The following is a 21,740-nucleotide window of genomic DNA, read 5'->3' on the forward strand; positions in this document are numbered from 1 at the left end:
CCTTTTTTGGTGGAGGGGACGGAACCCAGGGCCTTATGCATGTATTATACCACTGAGTCTTACTCCCTGCCTGAGCTTAACTTTCTTTTTTAATTTTGTAGTTATAGGTGGACACAATGTCTTTATTTTACTTTATGTGGTGCTGAGGACTGAACCCAAGTGCCTCACGCATGCTAGGCGAGTGCTCTACCTCTGAGCCACAACCCGAGCCGTAATCATAACTTTTTAACTTTGTTTAGAGCTACAGAGTGCTGGCATGGTGATATAGGCCTATAATCAGGGCAAGAGGACTGCAAATTCCAGGCCAGCCTCGGCAACTTCTGTCTTAAAGAAAAAGTAGCCAGGTGTGGTGGTGCATGCCTGAAATCCTAGAGGCTCAGGTAGATAAGGCAGGAGGATCACAAGCTCAAAGCCAGTTTCAGCAATGGTGAGGCATTAAGCAACTCAGTGAGACCCTGTCAAAAAATCAAAATAGGGCTGGGGATGTGGCCCAGTGGTCAAGTACCTCTGAGTTCAATCCCCAGTACTCCACCTACCAAAAAAGAAAGTACGAGTAGTAGAAATAGTGTGTGTACACATTTATATAAATATAAAAAAGGCTGGAGATGTAGCACAGTGTTTGTGCCCCCGAGTTCTATCCCCAACACTGCAAAGAAAGAACAAACAAAAAAACAAACAACAGTGCTACAAAGACTCAGAAATCCATTAACCCCAGTTCCTTCTATGCTAGGCAACAAAATGGAAAAGGTTCCATTCTATCCATGGAGAAATAAGAGATGAAATAAGTAAGACCAGAAATAGTGCACAAATAAAATACAGAACAATTTAAGTAATTCTGTGTAAGACCCAATCTCCGCTTACCGGAGTCGCAGGCTGTGGAGGCAGTAGTGGTGCTGTTGGTGTGGGAACAGAGGCTGCTGTACTTTGCTGCGAGCGAGGCTGCTGCTGGGGCTGGTCGACTGAAGGAGCAGCAGGAAGTGAAGGTTGCACTTGGGGAGGAAGCTGGGTTGTTGGTGGTGTAGGTGTCTGTCTGGATGGGGGATGCAGGGCCTGGGGCTGTTGTCCAGGTGGCATGGCAGGAGGTGTAGGAACAGGGGCTGGAATTGCTGTTGCTGGTGGCTGCTGAGCCCCTATGCTTGGGGGAGTGTGGTGAGGGGTTGGGGTACGACTGGGTACAGGAGAGGGTGAATTCTGATGGATTGCTGGCTGAGGGAGAGGAGGACAGTGAATGTGGCTCCCTTGAGAACCTGGAGGCATTATAGGAGAGTTCACTGGACAGGAAGAACTGGACATTTGTGCCTATTAAAATGAAGGGAAAAAATTATTTATATAGACAGGCTATATATTTAGGACATAAAATGATTAAACAGAAAGCAGCAAGGTCTCTATTTTAAAATACCCTATAAAAAAATCCTATTGCTGGCCCCCCAGATGATGATGATGGATGATGATACAACTGATTTAGTACTTAACCAAAGAGACTTCAAACCATTCAGCAGAATGGTTTTATCAATGCAGGGGCACAGGAGACTTGAGTATACAGAGCTCCTGGGACCTTTCTATCCTCTCTTCAGTCACAGTTCCTCCTTCTACATTGCAGTCTCACTAAACTTTCAGTTCTAAAAGTGTTTACTCCTCAAAAAATGTTAAAATCACCAATTTAAAAAAATCACTGAGGGGCTAGAGATGTGGCTCAAGCGGTAGCACGCTCGCCTGGCATGCGTGCGGCCCAGGTTCGATCCTCAGCACCACATACTAACAAAGATGTTGTGTCCGCCAAAAACTAAAAAAATAAATAAATATTAAAATCTCTCTCTCTCCTCTCTTAAAAAAAAAAAAAAAAAATCACTGAATAATCTCTTCATGTTCTGAAATCCAAAACTGTTACTAAACAAATAAACAATCCTGTTTTCCCCCCCTAATTCTCTGCTGCCACCCATCACTGTAAAAACCTAAATCAAGAGAATAACAAAGTAAAAAATCCATTTGTGAAACATACTTGAGACACTGGTGCTTGACCGCTGGATGGAGCCAAAGGCATATTTGTTACATTCATTCCCTGTGATGGGAACTGAGTTTGGGAGAGGAACTGGCTCTGGCTGGAAGGCTGCTGCATGCGAGGCCCATAGCCCATAGGCTGCAAAAAATCAGAGCAACAAACTGCTTCAATATAGTTCTACTACAATTGGAACTATCAACTTCTCTGGCTTTGTTTCCAGCAAAGAAAGGCAAAAAGAAGAGAATACATGCAGAAGTGAGAGTACCAAGGGAGAAATAAAGTTGTGGAAAAATCAACTCTTATGCCAATGTTTAACAGAAGAGCCTCAGTGTTTACCCAAGCCTACTAAAGAAATAACAAAAGCACATTCTCTTGGTACACAGATATACCTGGAACTCTGACAAAGTATCAAGGCAACTGTGTGCACACTGTTAAAAGTGTAGAGAGTGAATTACAATTGTATGAGCGTTCTGCTCATGTTACTGGTATTGTAATAACATCAACAATAAGACTCTAACAGGTAAATCCAAAATATTACAAGTGGTTGCTGAATCTGACAGGATTGATGATATGCAAATGCTCTAGTGACTGTTAAATCTCATTTCTAAAATTGCTCTACATAAACCCAGACTTTTATTGATTTACTTTTTACTTTTTTGCAGTACTAGGAGCTGGACCCAGTAGTGTTCTATACATTGGGACACATCCCAAACCCTTTTTATTTATTGAGGCAGGGTCTCATTATGCTGCTGAGAATGGCCTTAACTAGGCAGGAAATCTAGAGTACCAAGAGGAAAACTTCATAAACTTTAAAGAAAAGCCACTGCCTTATAAATTATAAAAACAGGATGCATGGTTAAATATGACAGATTAATGAGATGTAGTAGTAAATGCTGGAGAACTTCAAAAAGGCCCAAGGAATGGTGGTACCTGGTAAATATAAAAGGCAGGCTGAGATATGGGACAAAGGCAGGAGCTGGCTGGCTGGCTAAGACTTTACAAAAGCAACCGCAAGATGCTAAGTTTCTACTCTCCAGTTTCTAAATCAGACAACTGCCTTTCTATTACCCTTGCAAAAGATCATTCCCTGCCTGGAGAGGGGAAGACAGGTACTAAAGGAAAGAGGTATCTATAGAAAGTGTGAATGTTGAAACTCCAGGGATGGGAGTTTTTTTGTCAGCTATGATATATACACTTTAGCCATGTTTTTTTTTTTTTTTTTTTTTTTAAGTTATAAGCCACTTCTGTGCCATTATCTAAACTTCAAAATTATTTCCTACAAAGTGTTTTAATTTACTGTAGTTTAACCATAATTAATTCCTCAATGTACTTAATACCCCCTCTCTCCCCCTAGTTCAGTACACAAGAACTGGGCATAGTGGCACATGCATGTACTCCTAACCATGGCAATTACTAAGGAGGCCAAGGCAGAAGGATGGCAAATTTAAGAGCAGCCTTGGCAATTAACTGAGATGCTATCTCACAATCAAAAATTTAAAAGGCTGGGAATATAGCTCAATATTAAAGTACCCTTGATCCCCAGTACTCACACTGCAAAACTGAGTACGTAATGCCACTTCCTTAACATGAATTTTCTTCAATTTACATCCACTTATTATCTCAGGATTAGAAATTAGGAAAAATTTCTAAAAAGTAGTTTCTAGTTAAACAAGATAAGCAAAATTTAAGGGTATTAACATTTCTTTCCCAGTTGTGGTATACTATTTAGTTCTTGCCATACTAAAACTATTCTTATCCTGAAACACATCATTTTATATTTATAAAAAGCCAAATACAACAGATTTGCAGTGTAAGAACAAAGTCTTGTAGTTTATGATATGAAGTAAAAACGAAGAAAAAAGATTTTTAATATATAAGGTAGAAGTCAAACAGATTACCCAAAGAAGTCAAACTAACCGGGTTGAGAGCTCCAGGCTGGGCCAACTGTCCATGGTGCTGAAGAGGAGAGGTTTGCCGGGGTCCAAGAGGGGCCTGGGGCATATTCATCTGACCGAACTGATTTAAACCTGTGAATTCATGTAAAACATAATATCTGAATACCTTTAAGGAAGTGAGAGATAGGAGGTTTTTTTTTTTTTTTTTTTTTTAAATATTTGATTTTTAGTTGTAGTTGGACACAATACCTTTACTTTATTTTTATATGGTATTGAGGATCGAACCCAGGGCCTCCAACATGCTAGGCATATACTCTACCGCTGAACCACAGTCCCAGCCCCAAGATAAGAATTTTTATATCTGATTCTGTGTAATTTTCTCAGGACTAATAACAAAAACTTTCTTTCAACCTCATAACTACAAATGAATATTTCATTCACAACAGCTGAAAAAGTGAATTGTTAGCTAACATATGGTTTCTAAATGAAATTTTATAAGCTGCAGTAAATTCCAACTTAGCCAGCTGTTTTGAAATGGATGTTTTATCATTTACTGTCATCTGCCCTTTGACCTGCCAGACAACCTGCTCTTCACGCCCCCCCGCCCCCAACACCCCTTCCTCTGTGGGTTTCCAACCCCAAAAAGTTTTTTAATTTGACAAGCAGGTAATTTTGATACTTGCTACTGGTCTAAAGCAAGAAAAAAATATGGCAAGTATAATTTTATAGTACATCAGAGACTGTTAAAAATGGATTTTTCTTTCTTAATTTACCAGGTTGTGGAGTAATCCGAGACATCATCTGGTTTGGCACACTGCCACGGATCATAGCTGGATCAGGTAAAGGACCATCTGGAATGGAAGAGAAATGGTTAAACAAGTTATTTTTGTACCAGCTGCCTTCACTAAACAAAACGAAAATCTACAATATATTGCTAATAATAGCTTTAAAAAATCAGCCTGAATCTCAAAAGAAAAACATTCTGAATTAGACATGAGCCTGAAGAAAATGTCTTCATGTTATATTGAACTATATCATGTGCCTCCTAAACACAAAAATAAAAATATTTAACAATGAGATTTATATATATGAATTTTACTGTTTTCTTAGATCATCTATATATCCAACAAGGTGTACAGAGAAAAATATTAGTTCTCCACCATCCTGTGACAAAACAAGATGCCTCAGTGATCAGCTCCTTCCTCCTGAGTGCTGCACAGTCAAACCTCAGGCACACAAATGGGAGACCCTCCTCTAAGGAGATATCACCCATCACTTCAGACAGCTCATAACCTGTAATAAATGAGCATTTTTAACTTTTAAAGAGCCTTCCAAATATCTCTACTGATATCTCTTTCATATATATTTTCCATAATTATTGTTTAATCTTTTTCCTTTTTTTAATATTTATTTTTTAGTTGTAGTTGGACACAATACTCTCATTTTATTTATTCATTTTTGTGTGGTACTAAGGATCAAACCCAGGGCCTCACACGTGCTAGATGAGCGCCCTGCCACTGAGCCACACCTCAGCCCTTCTCTATCTCTCTTATCATAGTAAGGTGATTAGCACCCTTAATATTGAAAATACTTTCCTCAGTTTGTTCAGTCCAGTACTGCTTATGATACCTTCTATTATTATTTTTTTTTTCTTTAAAAACTTTCAGTTTGGGGCTAGAGTTGTGGCTCAGTGGTGGAGCGCTTGCCTACCATGTGTGAGGCGCTGGGTTTGATCCTCAGCACCACATATAAATAAAACTTAAAACAAAAAAAAACTTTCAGGTAGTGCCTAGTTATAGAGAAATTTCTTAATTTCCTTTTACATTTCCTTGAATAGTCTATTTCAATTTCAAACATTTCTCTTAAAGCTCAAAATCATTAAGTTTGTCTATGACTAATTTCTATAAATAGGAATAAGGCAAGGATCTAATTTTATAAAATGTCAGATTTAATATGAGCTAACAGCAAACTTACCATATTATTTTACTGATACTACTTGAGCAAATTCTACCCAACCCTAGTATTTCAAACATGTACTTCTCTATTTCCCAAATAATTATACTAGTTCAGGATCAAACCCAGATTATTTCATTTTCTCTTATTTTTGGAATCATTATTTTTTCGTTGAGATCATTTCTCAAATCTAATCCTTGTTTTCTCATTCCAAAACATTTTTTCCTTATACCTACTCAAAAAGTATGCTCCTCTTCCCTTGCCACTGGGGCTCCATATATACTATTCCTTCTGCCAGAAATGTTGCTCTTTCTAATTCTTTATATATCTTTGTTCAGTTAGAAGAGTGTATTTAGCTAGATGTGGTTACAGATGCCTAAAGTCCTAGTTACTCAGGAGGCCAAAGTAGAAAGCCTGCAAGTTCTACACTAGTAGCTTGGGTGACTTAATGAGACTATGCCCCCAAACAAACAAACAAATTAATGAGACTGTGTCCAAAAATAAATAAGTAACCACATAAATAAATAAATCGGTGCATCTGGCACACTGTAGTTCTCAAATATGGCTGCTAAAGGCCAAGGATTGAGGAAGATGAATTCCTCAGTTCCAATGGTCAACAGATCGTATAAGAATTGCTATTTGGAGGTTCAGTTCATACTTCCTATAGGTGGTCAGTATCCCTTAACTCAAGAGGAACAAATACCCACTATCATAGCCTTTCTTACATCATTTCAACAGCCTGTGTTCTTATGTCTGTGTCTCAACACCATATTTCACTACTTAGAACCTAATAAGTCAATGAATGAATGAAGTAATGTTTAGGAGAATGGTGTTACAACCAGAAATGACCAGACGCGATTTTAAATGATACTATGCTTCTAAAAATTTGTTTTAAGACACAAAATATGTTGTGTTAAAGAGGAAGCATGACATTGCAACATGATCTTGAATACTTTCAGGAAGTATTTAAGCCTTTATGGGGTCCCTGAACATAGCCGGCCTACCTCTACTAGTTGCCTGTCACAGGCAAGCCATTATTTTCTATGTTCCACTATTAGAGAAGACTATTTCAGGCTCTAAAAAAAAATAATGTCAGATTACCAAGTTAAGCATAATGCCCCAAAATCTTAATATACTCTTCAGCTGACATTTTAAAAAATATTTTGAGGATATACATCAGTTGGCAGAGTGCCTGCCTGGCATGCACAAGACCCTGGGTTTAATCCCCAACACCACAAAAAAATTTTTTTTAGTTATAGATGGACACAATACCTTTATTTATCTTCATGTGGTGTTGAGGATCAAACCCAGTGCCTCACACATGCTAGGCAAGCACTCTACTGCTGAGTCACAACCCCAGCCCCATCAACTGTCACTATATATATATATATATATATATATATATATATATATATATATATATATATATACATACATATATATATATATATATATATATACATACACACACACACACACATATACATATATGTGTGTGTGTATAAGCTGTTGATGGACCTTTATTTTATTTATTTATATGTGGTACTGAGAATTGATCCCATTGTCTCACACTTGCTAGGCAAGCTCTCTAGCCCTCAATAGCTGTTTTTACTAATGGATGAACTATATTCATTTCATTGGCAAAAGGCCATCTGAAAACCCTAGAACAACTACACGGCTTATACAAATTAATGGCTTTGTTTGGAAACCATTTTATAAATTGGGTGAGGTGGCACAGGCCTTTAGTCCCAGCTAGTTGGGAGACTCAGGCAGGAAGATCACAAGTTTTGAGTTCAGCATGGATAATTTATTAAGACCCTGTCTCCAAATAAAATAGAAGGGCAAAGGATGTAGTACAGTGGTAGCATGCACACGGACCTGGGTTCGAGTCCTAGTACTGAAAACACACATAAACACAATCAACTTCATCCCCAAATAAGTAAAAGCCACTTACTAGAAGTCATTCCTTGTTGTGGCTGTCCCATGTTAGGCCCTGGATTCATGGAAACTGGTACCATGCCTGCAGCATTTGGTAGCATATTCTGTTTCTGCAGTCTAGTCCTTCGTTTTTCTTCTAGTTCCTTCTGTATCTTATATATCTTCTCAGCTAGAAGGTGGTAGTATTCAGCCTTTTTGAAGTAAAAGAAGAGAGTTGAGGGTAAAAGAACTATCATTGGATAACTGAAAAAATTAACAAAGAACAAATATAAGCTTCATTTAAAAAGTAGACAGAAATTAAATGGAAAAAATCGAATCTATTGTCTTTGGTCATTTCAACAATAAGTTCATGTTTGCAATGATCATGTGGCCAATAGTTTTATTATGAATTCATACAATAAACCACAATCTCTAAAAGCAGGATTCCAAAATATACACTGGTAACTTGGGAAAGAATATCCTACATTGAGGATTCCAAAATATACACTAAGACATGGAAAGAATATCCTACATTTTAAGTTAGTGTCAACTTGGAAAGAAAGTTTAATTAGAGAAACTACATTGTTACTTGAGACAACAATTTCAAGCAGGTTATATACCATGATCTAGAGAAAATAGCACAAAGCTCAGTCACTTTTTAAGTTGACAGAAACACAATCTAAATGAATAAAGTAGCAAGTCAGTGCACTGTATTTAGTGGAAATAATATAAGAATCTTGAGCTGGTGTTGTGGCTTAGCGGTAGAGCATGCGCCTAAGCATGTGCATGGCCCTGGGTTCGATCTTCAGCACCATATAAAAAAAAATAAAGATATATATAAATAAATAAGAATTTTGGTGATATACACTCAAGAAATTGCTTTATATTGTCGTCACTGAAATAAAAAGATGAGGTAACTAAAGGGAGTACTCTTGGAAGCATAGTATCACTTGTTATGTTACAGAAGAGTAAATTAAACAACCAGAACAGGCTCATTTCTGATTCTCAACAGAAAACCAAAAATCAGATGCTCACGCGATTATTTGCAGATTCATACATGTCGCCTTCTACTTTCCGAGCATAGGCAACTAGATTTTCCATCCGCCTGTCTTTTAAAGCAGCAGGATCCGGAGTAGGAAATATGGCTTGAACACTGGGAACAGAAAATCCTATTATTGTAATACCATGTCAACTTTGCATTCATGTCATACAAATGTACAATACTCTATACTTTCCCCAATTTGTACAATGAACATACAATTAAGGGGAAAAGAGATGTATTCACATATACAGTAATACTTACCAAAATGAAATTATTTTTTGTGTGAAAACAAAATGTCCTCATTACAATAAGAAATGACTCCATAAAAATTCTCCAGTCCCTATTACTCTATATGAAGAACTCAAGAAATTATAAGGCACTAAATAAACAAACAAAAAATCCTGACCTTTGTCATAATAGTTCAAATGTACAGTATACTAGAAGAAAACAGATCAAGATGATGGAAGTGAACATTTAGAAGACACAACATGAGTTGCTAGAAAAATTTGAAAGCACAAAAAACTTTTTAATTACAAAATAACAGTTTGGTTATTCCTTATTAATTCATTAAAACCACAGCATTCTTGCCTTGGTAAAGCACTTGCCTAGCATGTGTGAGGCTCTGGGTTCAATTCTCAGCACCACAGATAGATAAATAAATTCTATTGACAACTTAAAAAAAAAAAAATTAAGCCAACTTAAGGTAAGCCTGATGATTCCAATCAAGTCAATTTGAAAAATGTAGTAGTACATGCCAGTTATTTGGAAGGCAGAGAGAAGCAGAAGAATCTCAAGTTCAAGGCCAGCTCAGATAACTCAGTGAGATACTGTCTCAAAAATAAAATAATGATAAGTAAAAAGAAATGGGGCTAGAGATGTAGCTCATTGGTAGAGTGCTTGCCCTGCTGGAGTGAAGCCCGGATTCAATCCCTAGAGGACTACAAAAAATAAAATTTATGGGCTGGGGTTGTAGCTTAGTAGTAGAACGCTTGCTTCACACATGTGAGGCCCTGGGTTTGATCCTCAACACCACATAAAAAAAAATGAATAAAAATAAAGATATTGTGTCCATCTACAACTATAAAAGTATTTAAAAAAATAAAATAAAACTTAAATAAAAATGCTGAGTACAGTGTTGTAAGTCTATAATCCAATAACTCAGGAGACTGAGGCAGGAAGATCACAAGCTAGAGACCAGCTTAAGCAACTTAAAGAAATAAAGACTAGGGGTATAGCTCAGTGGTGTTGCACTGCTGGGTTCAATTCTCTAAAAACATCCCCTCCCTAAACAAAAAAAGAGGGGCAGGGGAATAAAACAAAGGAGATCCTGCTATTGAGTGGAGGTGAAACGGAAAGACTTACATTCTCTAAGAAAAAATGATTCATGCTTTTTCAAGGGTAAAGTCTAATCCATAAAATCTAAGCTCTGCCTTTTTGATCTTGGGCACATTATATTTTACCTTATGTTTACATCTGACAAAAACTGTTCAAGATGGAGTTTGTGAAGAAGAGCACCTGGCATACATAAAATTCATATAATGCAGAAAGTATTTCATAAGCTGTTATGAGGACATTTGAAAGATCACAAGAGGGGCTGGGGATGTGGTTCAAGCGGTAGCGCGCTCGCCTGGCAGACATGCGGCCCGGGTTCAATCCTCAGCACCACAAACAAACAAAGATGTGTTCTCCGAAAACTAAAAAATAAATATTAACATTCTCTCTCTCTTTAAAAAAAAAAAAAAAAGAAAGATCACAAGACCAGAGAGACCACCTAACTAGATTCAACTTGTCAACATAATAAAAATCATACTAGGATTAACAGAAAAGGATTTTACCCTCTACATAGTTTAAAAAACTGAGAATTAAGTTTTCATATGAAATATAAATCACGCAAGGCGATGGCACTAAAATAAACAATAGTTAATCAGTTCATTCATTGTTGACACTAGGGAGAATAGTTCACATAATGTTAAAGCTGAAAATCTACAAATGAGAGGAGAAAAAAATTGAGAAGCAAGAATGACACAAGAACAGAATTATCAACATCAACAGTTTGATTATCAGTAATATTTCTTTGGTGGTTAAAAGCCTAGCAGGTTGGAAGAATGCTCACAAGATAGCTCTTATAAATAAAGACATGCCCACAATCTTACTTACAGTTTATGAACAAGATGATTTCGAAGATCCTGAGTAATATCTTCATGCCACTGTTTCCGAATTCCAGTACTGGATGGTTGAGCAGCGGTTGGCATAGGACCCAGGGAGGCCACACTGGCATTCTCATTCATCATTGGGCTTTAAAGTGCCATAAAAATAGATTTAGTGACAGGCAGGAGAGAGAAGACATCACTTAATCAGTGCTTAGAGTGATTACTGCCATAGGTTCAATAACCAATGGCAAATCTATTTGCATAAAGGGGGTAATAATACCCTATGGCAAGTATATGTGCATAAGAGAAAATATGCGTGTGACTGTATCTGTGCGGGTTATGTCATTGCACTGGTGTGAGGGAAAAAAATTATGCTTCCTACTATAAGAGAAGAATGAAGAATTGTGTTTGGGAAAAACTAGATCATGACAAAAGACAAAGCTGTTACTTGGACATAACATCTCAGGGAACCCCCTTGGATAATGGGACTCCTAACAATGGACTATATCAAACTCTATTTTTATGCTGATGTGATCCTTAAACTTCCTACTGATACAATTTAAAATAAGAGTAGAAAGTACAACATGTTTCTCTTATTTCATAAAGAAAATATCAAGAAAGCTAACTAAAACATTCAAGAAATTCTTAAGTATTGGAAATGTGATTCAGGGTCAAAATAAAACTTACTTCTGAGAATTTATGGCTGAATGCAACATTGAGTCAGAAAGAAGATTCGGCGTCTGAACCCCTACACCTCCATTTACTCCCATAGGACTAGCACCTAAGTCAAAACAAAGTAAATAGGAAGAGAGAAAAATAAATAAAATAGCCACCATACAATAAACACCATAAGCTGAGTCAAATGACAAATTAGAAAAAAACTGTAGCGCATGCAATAAATAATTATTAGCAATATAATTAGTAACATATAAAAGCTAATACATAAAAGTACCCTTACAAAACCATTAAGAAAAAGATAATTCAACAGGAAAGTAATGGGCAATTCCCAGAAAAAGAAATACAATAGTTTTAAAAAGAATGCAAACGTGCTGAACTGTCCTTATAGATGAAGAATTTGAAATAATATATTTTTATTATATGAAAAGTCAAGACTTTTAAAAGTTGATAGTCTAAAACTATATTTTGAGTTGGGCGCAGCAGTACAAATCTGTAATCCCAAGGCTCAGGAGGCTGAGACAGTACAATCTGAAGTTCAAGACGAGCCTCAGTAACTTAATGAGACCCTGTCTCAAAATGAAAAACAAAAAGGCCTGGGGAAAGGGGCTGGGTTTGTAGCGTAGCGGTAGAGCGCTCGCCTAGCACACACGAGGCCCGGGGCTCGATCCTCGGCACCAAAAATAAACAAATAAAGATATTGTGTTCAACTACAACTAATAATAATAAATATTTTTTTTTAAAAAAAGGGCTGGGGACATAACCCTGGCTTAAATCCCCAATAACCAAAATAAATAAATAAACAAATAAATAAATAAATGAAATCATGTTCAAAAATAGAATGTGAGGAAAGAAACATTTTCAAATGTTTCAAAACTCTAGGGACAGGTATACCCAGGCATTAAACATATAAACACACATGCACATCTTCTTTCACTTAGAATTTCTGCTTCTAATCATTTGTCTTACAGTTATATCTATGTAGACCCAGACTCTATAGTAATATAGATTCAGTAATATTAAAAGAAGGAAAAAAAATTTAAAACTACAAACAAAACCATTCATGGAACTGAACTATACATATATGTTTTCATAAGCACAGAAAATTTATCTAAGGACATAGGAGTATGTTGATCGCTCGACAGTGGGATGAGAAGTACTGGTAGGGTTAAAGAAAAACGAATTTAATTGAATATTCCTTCAAAATGGTTTGAAAATGCTCTATGTGTATCTACTTCTTCTTCAAACAATTATAATGAATATTCTATTTATTTAAAGTATCTAATGGCAATATTCACACTAAACCAGATTTTCATGTTAAAACTTTTTTTGATAAGTTCTATTAATATACTCCCTCAAGTTATTGTAAAGACAACAAAATTTCCCACTGAAATGCAAATAAGTTGGCTAGATCTATAAATAATATTTAATGAAGACAAGTACTGTGGACGTCTTTCATTCTGGTCCCTAAATACCTTCCTTCTGATGTCAACAGGCTGGCTCTCTGAAAAGTAGTTGCTGGAATGGTCTTTCTGAAATAGAACTGTGTTGTCCATAATTCTCTATTTGTCACCATAGACACTTCATACATGTAGATAATACCTTTGTAGAAAAATTGTATGTGTAACAGATGTTTTACTGATGGCAAAACAATAGTACAATGAAGGAAAAAACAAAACTGTGGTTACACAATATAGAATCTTGCTCATTTTACTGCTTTCTGATGCCACAGGAAATAGAAAAACATTCTTTCAAATTCTCCAGATTCATTTAACAGTGGTTCCCACTAATGGCTTAAATCATAGTTTGAAAAGAAAATTCATGGCACCTGAAAACCAGCAAGAGAATATACTTGTGTTTTCTAAAGGGATTTCATCCCAATAAAATTTTCAGACTAACTAAATGCACTAGTAACCAGAAGATTTGAGAACATGGTCCAGTATGATCACTTAAGGCTCCAACACAGAAAAGATAATTTTTGTAATTGAATTATACATTTAAAAATTCTAGGCTTCAAAAAAAATTCTCTCCCCCTCCCTGTTATAGAATCTCTACAATCCAACCTGATTCATGTAAGAAAAATCGCATAGCACCGTCTACTTAATCATTTGCCTATCTAGCCAGACTAGAGGTTTAATGTGGAGACCAAGCCCACATAGGATGTCTACGCCACACTCCAGCACAGAATGTCTGAATACTGCATATCATTTGTTCTACAACCTTGTCCATCACAGTTACCTACAATTCACAGCCCGATATAATCCGGTACTACAGCCAGTTGTGTCACAGTGAGAGACATGTCTGCTACCCAAGTTGGAATTGTGAATATACCTTCCACATGGCATCATTATGCTTGCTTAGGCTTTTTATCCTCACTAGTACTACATATTTTAGGTAAAGATTCTGTGATATACATCCATAATAAATACAATATTTTGAAAGATCTCAAGTATTGGAAACACAAGCCTTTGGAAAAAGAATTCAAAACCAAACGGAAAATAAGTTTCTCATAATAACAGTTTCAGAATTTTCATAAAATACCCGAAAGATAATAAGAAAATTTGAAGGGCAACAAGAAAACAGGGATACTATAAAGAATAGGTATTAATCTGGGCATGTGATGCACACCTGTAATCCCAGTGACTAGGGAAGCTGAGGAAAGAGGATCCCAAGTTCAAGACCAGTCCCAGCTGGTAACTTAGTAAGACCCTGTCTTAAAAAAAACAAAAAGGGCTGGGGATGTGGTTCAGTGATAAAACACCTTTGAGTTTAATCCTCAATACCCCAGTCCCCCACAAAAAAGCACTAAGGGCAAATATAAATACTAATATTTAGACTGATATTTTAAAAATGTTCACACATATACCACTGCTAAGGAATATTAGTCTGAAAAGTTTAAAAAGGAAATAAACAGACAAATCCATACAGTGGGACAATTTAATTATATGACTTTTAGATTAAAAGAAAAGACACATGACAAAAAATGTACACTCAGAGTTTGGGGTAAAGTGGGGAAATTTAAATGAATATCGTATATATTACAACAGTCACAAGTATGGCAATATGTAAAAACGTGGATGTGTAACCGATGTGATTCTGCAATCTGCATACGGGGTAAAAATGGGAGTTCATGACCCACTTGAATCAAATGTATGAAATATGATATGTCAAGAGCTTTGTAATGTTTTGAATAACCAATAAAAAAATAAAATAAAATATATATAAAAAGAATATTGTATATATTAGATGACATTATTGAATAACTATTAAATTTTTCAGGGTTGATAATGATAGTTTAAAAATAGTGTCCTTATTATTAGGATATATGTTGTAATATAATTAATCATAAAAAATTGGGATTCCCCCCCACAAAAAAAAGGTAGGATGCCTCAAATCCATGCAAAAAAAAAATATGGCAAAATTGTGGAAAAGTAGTGACTCTAGATAAAGGATATGTACACACATCTTTATCTAACTCTAGGTAGGTTGAAAAACTCCAAATCAAAATTCAAGGGAAAATTTTTATTCATATACTGGAAATGGGGAACAAAGAATTCACCAAAATACTACCTTTATCCCAAATATGCATTGATGACCAAAGGAAGAACTTATTACTGGGGTGGACATGCAGACATTTTTTATGGCCCCAATCTCATGACAGAGAATTTTCCTAAATTTCTAATTACATATCTAATCTATCTTCTTCACTTGGTTCCTAAGAATACCTTAGGGTTAAAATGATGTGGGTGAGGCAGTGTTACCAATTTAAGTCTATTTGGGAAAGCAGCATAACATTTTTGTTTGCTGAAAAATTGGAAATTAACTAGAGCGACTGCAGGGTGGTAGCTTAGTGGTATAGCACTTGCTTTAACATGTGATGGGTCCTGGGTTCAATTTCTAGCACTGCACAAAAAGAAGTTTTAGGGGCTGGGCTGTGGTTCAGTAAGCATGTGTGAAGCACTGGGTCCAACTCTCAGCACAATATATAAATAAATAAAGGCCCATCGACATCTTAAAAAATTAAATAAATAAAAATAAGAGGAAGTAAGGGAAAAGAACTTTTTTCTGTACTGAACATGTTTGGATTTTTATTCTTGTTTCCAGTTCCTAAATGACCTAGTAATAAGACATTGTTTAGAGATTATATACAAATACGAAGCCATTTTGTATGTGGGACTTGAGCATCCTATGATTCCAATATCTATGGGGAATCCTGGAACCAGACCCTGTGAATACTAAGGAATGATGAGTATTAGTAAACACAAGAGGATGAAGAGGCAATGCCTTGAAGGTCAACTTAAATAATAAAAATACACCTGGGCACAGTGGGGATACACATGTAATCCTAGTGAAATGGGAGGCTGAGGCAGGAGAATCACCACATTAGGCCAGCCTCAAGCAACTTAGTGAGATCCTATCTCAAAATGAAAAATGTAAGAGTTGGTTATGTAGCTCAGTAAAAAGTCCCCAGATTCAATCCCCAGTACCAAAAAATAAAAAATAAAATAAAATCAAATCAGGAATAGAACATCCCAGTGGGAAAAAGTTTAAAAAAAAAAAAAAAAAAGGAAAAAAGGGAACAGGAATAGGAGTGTGATAACAGTGGAAAAGCATTTGCCTGGCTCACTGGGTTCCCTCCCCAGCACTAGAAAGAGAAAAAACAAAAACAAAAAAGAAAAAAACAAAAACTGTCAATCTAACTTTTTAAACAAAATAATTTAGATGTTTAACAGCCTGACAACAAAAGGACAGTCACAGGGCAAAGCTCTTTTATCACATATACACAGAGCAAGAAAAAAACACCAAATTAGGATATCATCAGAACACCGACAAACCAGTTTATTAAAAAATCTATTTCCAGAGGCACAGCACACTATTCCTGCTGCCAGTTACATGGAAATCTACAGCAACAATAACCACGATCATTTCTATACATTTCAAACCAAAACAATACCTTAAGCCAAATACAATTTCTGTTGAGGTTTTTTTTTTTTTTTTTTTTTTTTTAGGAGGGGAGACTGGACACTGAACACAGGGGCATTCAACCACTAAGCCACATCCCTAGCACTATTTTGTATTTTATTTAGAGACAGGGTCTCACTGAGTTTCTTAGCACCTTGCCGTTATTGAGGCTGGCTCTGAATTCGCAATCCTCCTGTATCAGCCTCCCAAAATGCTGGGATTATAGGCATGAGCCACTGGCACCTGTCTCTACTTAGAGTTTTAAAATGGCAAAATAATTGGAAACCTCAAAGTCCATTTGTAATAGGTCATTATATAAAATGAAATATTACATTAAAAAAGATACTAGATACCGATTATGAAAGATATCCACACAGTAAAGGAAGATACAGAATAACACAGGGATCTCATTAAACTTTCATTTCTAGAAATTTAAACTCCCCCCTGCCCCACAAAAAAAAAAAAAAAGAGAAAAAAATGATGTAATCCAGAAGTGTTACCTCTGGTATATGGATGATAAAAGTTCTTTTAGGCTGTGATTTTTTTAAAAAAAATTATATCCATAATTAGGGGGAAAGTGAGAAAAAGAATAAGGAGTTAATCCTGCAATTACAGATGTCATTTATATACCCAACCAATATCATCTCTGCTACTAGAAAGACACAAACTTACTCATGTTGCTCATGGGCCGCATGCCTTGGGGAGACTGACCAGACGGCTGATTTTGCTGGTTCTTCGCCTGTACCTGGGGTTGTGGTGGCATCTGATTTACTTGATAGGGTAGTCCAAGAGCTGCATAGGCTCTTTCTATAGAGCTGGGATCAATCTGACTAACAGTGCTTAGGCTAGGGGTAGACTGTTGACCCACCCCTAGAGAGCTAGGGTTTCCAAGTCCAACTGGTGCTCCAGTCAAAATTGCTATAGAAGACGAAAGACATGGCATTACAATATTAAAGATGGTGGGAAAAAAAGAAAGACTAACATGTTTAAATTTCAAAAAACCACAAAATTATTATTAATGGTGATCATAAAATATCTCAGTATACATATCTTGACTCCCATTATCTCTGTGAAAAAACTTCTAGATGCAAAACTGATTGGGATTGAAGGGGATCATAGGTATGAAAGGTTTTTGGTCCACAATACCAAACAGGCTGTATCAGATTTCCCACCAACAGTATATGAATGCCCCAGAACCACACAAATACCAACACTGGGTAGCATCTTATCTGTCAATGAGATTTTTAAAAATGCAGTTTCATTACTTAACAGTGAACTTTGTGTGTTTCTTCCCTCTGGTGAATTTATCTCCTATTCCCAATTTTCTTCTGGGGAATTTATGATTTGTTTATGGAACTTACTTCCATTTTCACATGCTTTCCATTTTTCACTGCTTAAAGTTTTATGGTTGACAGAGATGTGGTAGATGTACTTTTAAAATATATTTTTATTTATGACTTGTCTTTGCTGTAAGAAAAACTTTTTCATCCAAAGATTAAAAAATAATCAGTTTTTTATTTCTGTTAAGATAGTTTCTGGGGCTGAGGTTGTGGCTCAGCGGTAGAGTGCTCCCCTAGCACATGCGAGGCTCTAGGTTCAATCCTCAGTACCACATAAAAATTAATAATAAAGGTATTGTGTCCAACTACAACTAAAACAAATATTTTTTTAAAAATTTCAAGTTATTTAGACTTCAGGTATAGGAGAGTAACTTGCTCAATGTCAAAGCAATTATATTAAAATTTCCATGCATTTAAAATGGAGCCCAAATTCACCTATGGCTGTTTTAATAAAAGAATGGATAGTTAGAGTTCTTGGATCTTATATTTTAGCTATTTAAACAATCTGATTCTAGGAATTAATGTGGTTAACTGGAAGCAGAAAAAGCGAAAGGAAAAAACATATTTTTTCAACATAGTATGATAGCACTAGGCAGTTATAGCACCTCTACCGCTGAGCCACAGCCTCAGTCCCAGAATTATAGGAACCCCACATAATCAAGAAGGACTCTGGGCTGGGAGTGTAGCTCAGCGGTAGAGAACCTGCTTAGTAAGTGTGAGGTTCTGGGTTTGAATCCCAGCACCGCAAAAAGAGAAAAGAAGAAAAAGGAAAGAAGAAAGAAAAAACAGTACTCTAGATTCTATCAAACAGCATAGTGAGAGGCTCTGAGTAGTTGTGGTATAAACCATAAAAGACTTCATCACTTACACTGTTGATTTCTTTTATCTCCAGCATTTTTGAGAGGGAGACACACAGGACAATCATGCCTTGTACAATTCTTCCAGTGTGAAATGATTTGTCTAGAAGATGCGCAGTGTGCCACTAAAATGGAGAAAAAACTTTTTAAGAGTAGGATTTTCTTTTTACATAAACCATAGCTAACTTATCAATCACTACGTGCTACAAATGTATAAACACATTTACCTTTATAACTGTGCTACTGTATAGGTCCTATTGGTACTCAGATTTTAGAAGCTCCTATTAACACTCAGATTTAAATATGAAAACAGGCCCCCCACCAAAAAAAAAAAAGTTAAGCAATTTTGCACATGGTCAGAGTGTCAGAGTAGCCAAAGCTGGATTTAAACCCAAGCCTCTGGTTTCAGAGGCCCCATTTTCCACCACTATGCAATATGACATACTTAAAGATATTCTTTCTAAGCCAATATGCTAACACATGCCTATAAACAAGTTTTTAATTACTTCATACACAAACTCCTACTAAATTGGAAGAAACTAGGTGAAACTATTAAGTTGAATATTTGGGTACATGGCTGTTAGCATATCTTCAATGATAAGAAAAGGATGATACAATGGGGCAAATCAAAGCCAGTGAGGACCATCTCAAAAGGAAAGACCTTTGAATTCTACTCTCATACCATCTCTAGATATTGGCTCATTAAATGAACTCAATTTTTATCATTTCCCAATGGTACAGTAGGGATTACGAGTAGAGGAGTCTCTAAATGATCTTTGTTGATAGCAACATTATTTATAATTGCTAAACACTAGACAGCCAAGAGGTCTTTTACCAGCTGGATTGACTGTGGTATACTCAGATAATAGAATATTTCTTAAAGCTTTATCGAGGTATAAAAAAACGTGCACAGCCAGGCACAGTGGCACACACCTATAATCCCAGTGGCTTGAGAAGCTGAGGCAGGAGGATTGCAAATTCAAAGCCAGCCTCAGCAACAGCAAGGCACTAATCAACATAGCAAGACCCTGTATCTATATGAATATGAAAAAGGGCTAGGGATGTGGCTCAGTGCCCCTGAGTTCAATCCCTGGTACTCCCAACCCCCCAAAAAAAATCTGCACAAATTTTATGTATGAGTTTGGACCTATGTATACACCCATAATACCATCAGAATAATCAAAGTTCTAAACAAAACCATCACCTTCCAATGTGGGTCCACTCACCTTGACAGGACTTGCCTGACTGGCAGTGTGTCATATGGTTCAGGACATTCTTCATAGTTCGACAGTGGGGAAGGTTGCATTGCCTTACTTCCCCGTTAGCCTGTTCCCGGCGCTGGCACTTGTGAGCATGCAAAAGGAGAACAAGTTGCTGCTGGATGAGCTTTCGCTTCTCTGGGTCGGCTGTATGTGCTCCAGAACCCATCCCCTGGGCAACAGGTGTCACCAAGCCTGACTGTTGGACCTGTGGGGCAGGTTGTTGGCCCTATGGGATATAACAATAAAGATACATTTAACAGGATATGTCACAGTATGCTATCTCTTATTAAATAGGGATCTGGATATTTTCTATTAAAACTCTATGGTTGGTCTACTATATGCAAATTATTATTATTTTTTGATGGAGGGATCCAAATACATATATAAATGATGGCCCCAACCATCAAGAAGCTCAAGTGGGATGGGGTTGTGGCTCAGTGGTAGAGCGCTTACATAGCATGTGTGATACACTGGTTAGATTCTCAGCACCGCATATAAAGTAAAATAAAGTCCACTGACAACTAAAATATTAAAGAGAGAAAAAAAAAGCTCAATATAGTAACAAGAAAAAAAGATGGCATTACCAAATGATATAATTAATATATGATATGCAAAGAACAAAGTGAAGAACATACATTGGGAGAGGAGTAAGACTCCCTTAGATTTTAAAGAATGAGGCACTTGCCAGCTGTGGCTGAGGCAGGAGGATTACAAATCGAGCTCAGCCTTGGCAACTCAATGAGACCCTGTCTCAAAAAATGTTTAACAAACCTGGGCTCTCAATTCCCCACTACGATAAAAGAATGAGGAACTTCTTGGTTGATTCAGTAGAGGACAAGGGAGTAAAAAAAAAAATTACAAACTCTGGAAGAAATTTAATTTCTCCAATTAAAAAGAAGTGGTAAAGGGCTGGGGATGTGGCTCAAGCGGTAGTGCGCTCGCCTGACATGCGTGCGGCCCGGGTTTGATCCTCAGCACCACATACAAACAAAGATGTTATGTCCGCCGAAAAACTAAAAAAATATATATTAAAAAAATTCTCTCTCTCTCTTAAAAAAAAAAAAAGAAGTGTAAGTCTTTCTAAGGGACAAGGATGCGGTGTTTTTTTTTTGTTGTTGTTGTCTTTAATCTTTATTTTTCTAGTACTTAGAAGACTAAAATACAGACAGTCAGTGACCATAACAAAACCCAAAAACATCTCAAAGAGAAATAGAGTTACCATAGGACCCTACACTTAAAAACAAACAAATAGGGCCGGATTGTGGCTCAGGGGTAGAGTGCTCCCCTAGCATGTGCGAGGCCCTGGGTTCAATTCTCAGCACCACAGAGGTATAATACCAATAGCTTGGAAGCCAAGACAGGAGGACTTTGAGTTCAAAGCCACCTTCAGCAATGATGAGGTGCTAAGCAACCCAGTGAGACCCTGTCTCTAAATAAAATACAAAATAGGGCTAAGAATGTGGCTTAGAGTGCACCTGAGTTCAATCCCTGGTACCCACACACATGAAAAACTGCTTAAAATACTCTATAAGGGGCTGGGGTATAGCCCAGTAGTAGAGAACTTGCCTGGCATGTCCAAAGCCCTGAGTTCAAGTCCCAGTATTGCAAAACAAAAACACTATGTAAGGGAAGGTATGGTGCCACACCCCTGCGATTCCAGCTACTCAAGGAGACTGAGGCAGACTGAG

General features: G+C 36.7%; 1 protein-coding gene across 2 annotated transcripts in view; it reads right to left on the reverse strand.

Moving 5' to 3' along the window:
- The window catches only part of Ep300 (E1A binding protein p300), an 80,172-nt gene that overhangs the window by 26,920 nt on the left and 31,512 nt on the right, over nucleotides 1-21,740 (reverse strand). Inside the window, exons 4-14 of one of the 2 annotated variants that reach the window (XM_027926990.2) lie at nucleotides 20,017-20,278; nucleotides 18,802-18,915; nucleotides 17,266-17,511; nucleotides 11,644-11,737; nucleotides 10,964-11,101; nucleotides 8,800-8,917; nucleotides 7,802-7,976; nucleotides 4,668-4,745; nucleotides 3,917-4,026; nucleotides 2,000-2,137; nucleotides 862-1,299 (exon numbers count right to left, since the gene is read on the reverse strand). In XM_027926990.2, the coding sequence (XP_027782791.1) occupies nucleotides 862-1,299; nucleotides 2,000-2,137; nucleotides 3,917-4,026; nucleotides 4,668-4,745; nucleotides 7,802-7,976; nucleotides 8,800-8,917; nucleotides 10,964-11,101; nucleotides 11,644-11,737; nucleotides 17,266-17,511; nucleotides 18,802-18,915; nucleotides 20,017-20,278 (1,911 nt within the window). The remainder of the gene's footprint in view (nucleotides 1-861; nucleotides 1,300-1,999; nucleotides 2,138-3,916; nucleotides 4,027-4,667; nucleotides 4,746-7,801; nucleotides 7,977-8,799; nucleotides 8,918-10,963; nucleotides 11,102-11,643; nucleotides 11,738-17,265; nucleotides 17,512-18,801; nucleotides 18,916-20,016; nucleotides 20,279-21,740) is intronic. The other variant, XM_071609450.1, reaches the window with a different exon arrangement.

Source organism: Marmota flaviventris, chromosome 3 (genome assembly GCF_047511675.1).
Source record: "Marmota flaviventris isolate mMarFla1 chromosome 3, mMarFla1.hap1, whole genome shotgun sequence".
NCBI lineage: Eukaryota > Metazoa > Chordata > Mammalia > Rodentia > Sciuridae > Marmota > Marmota flaviventris.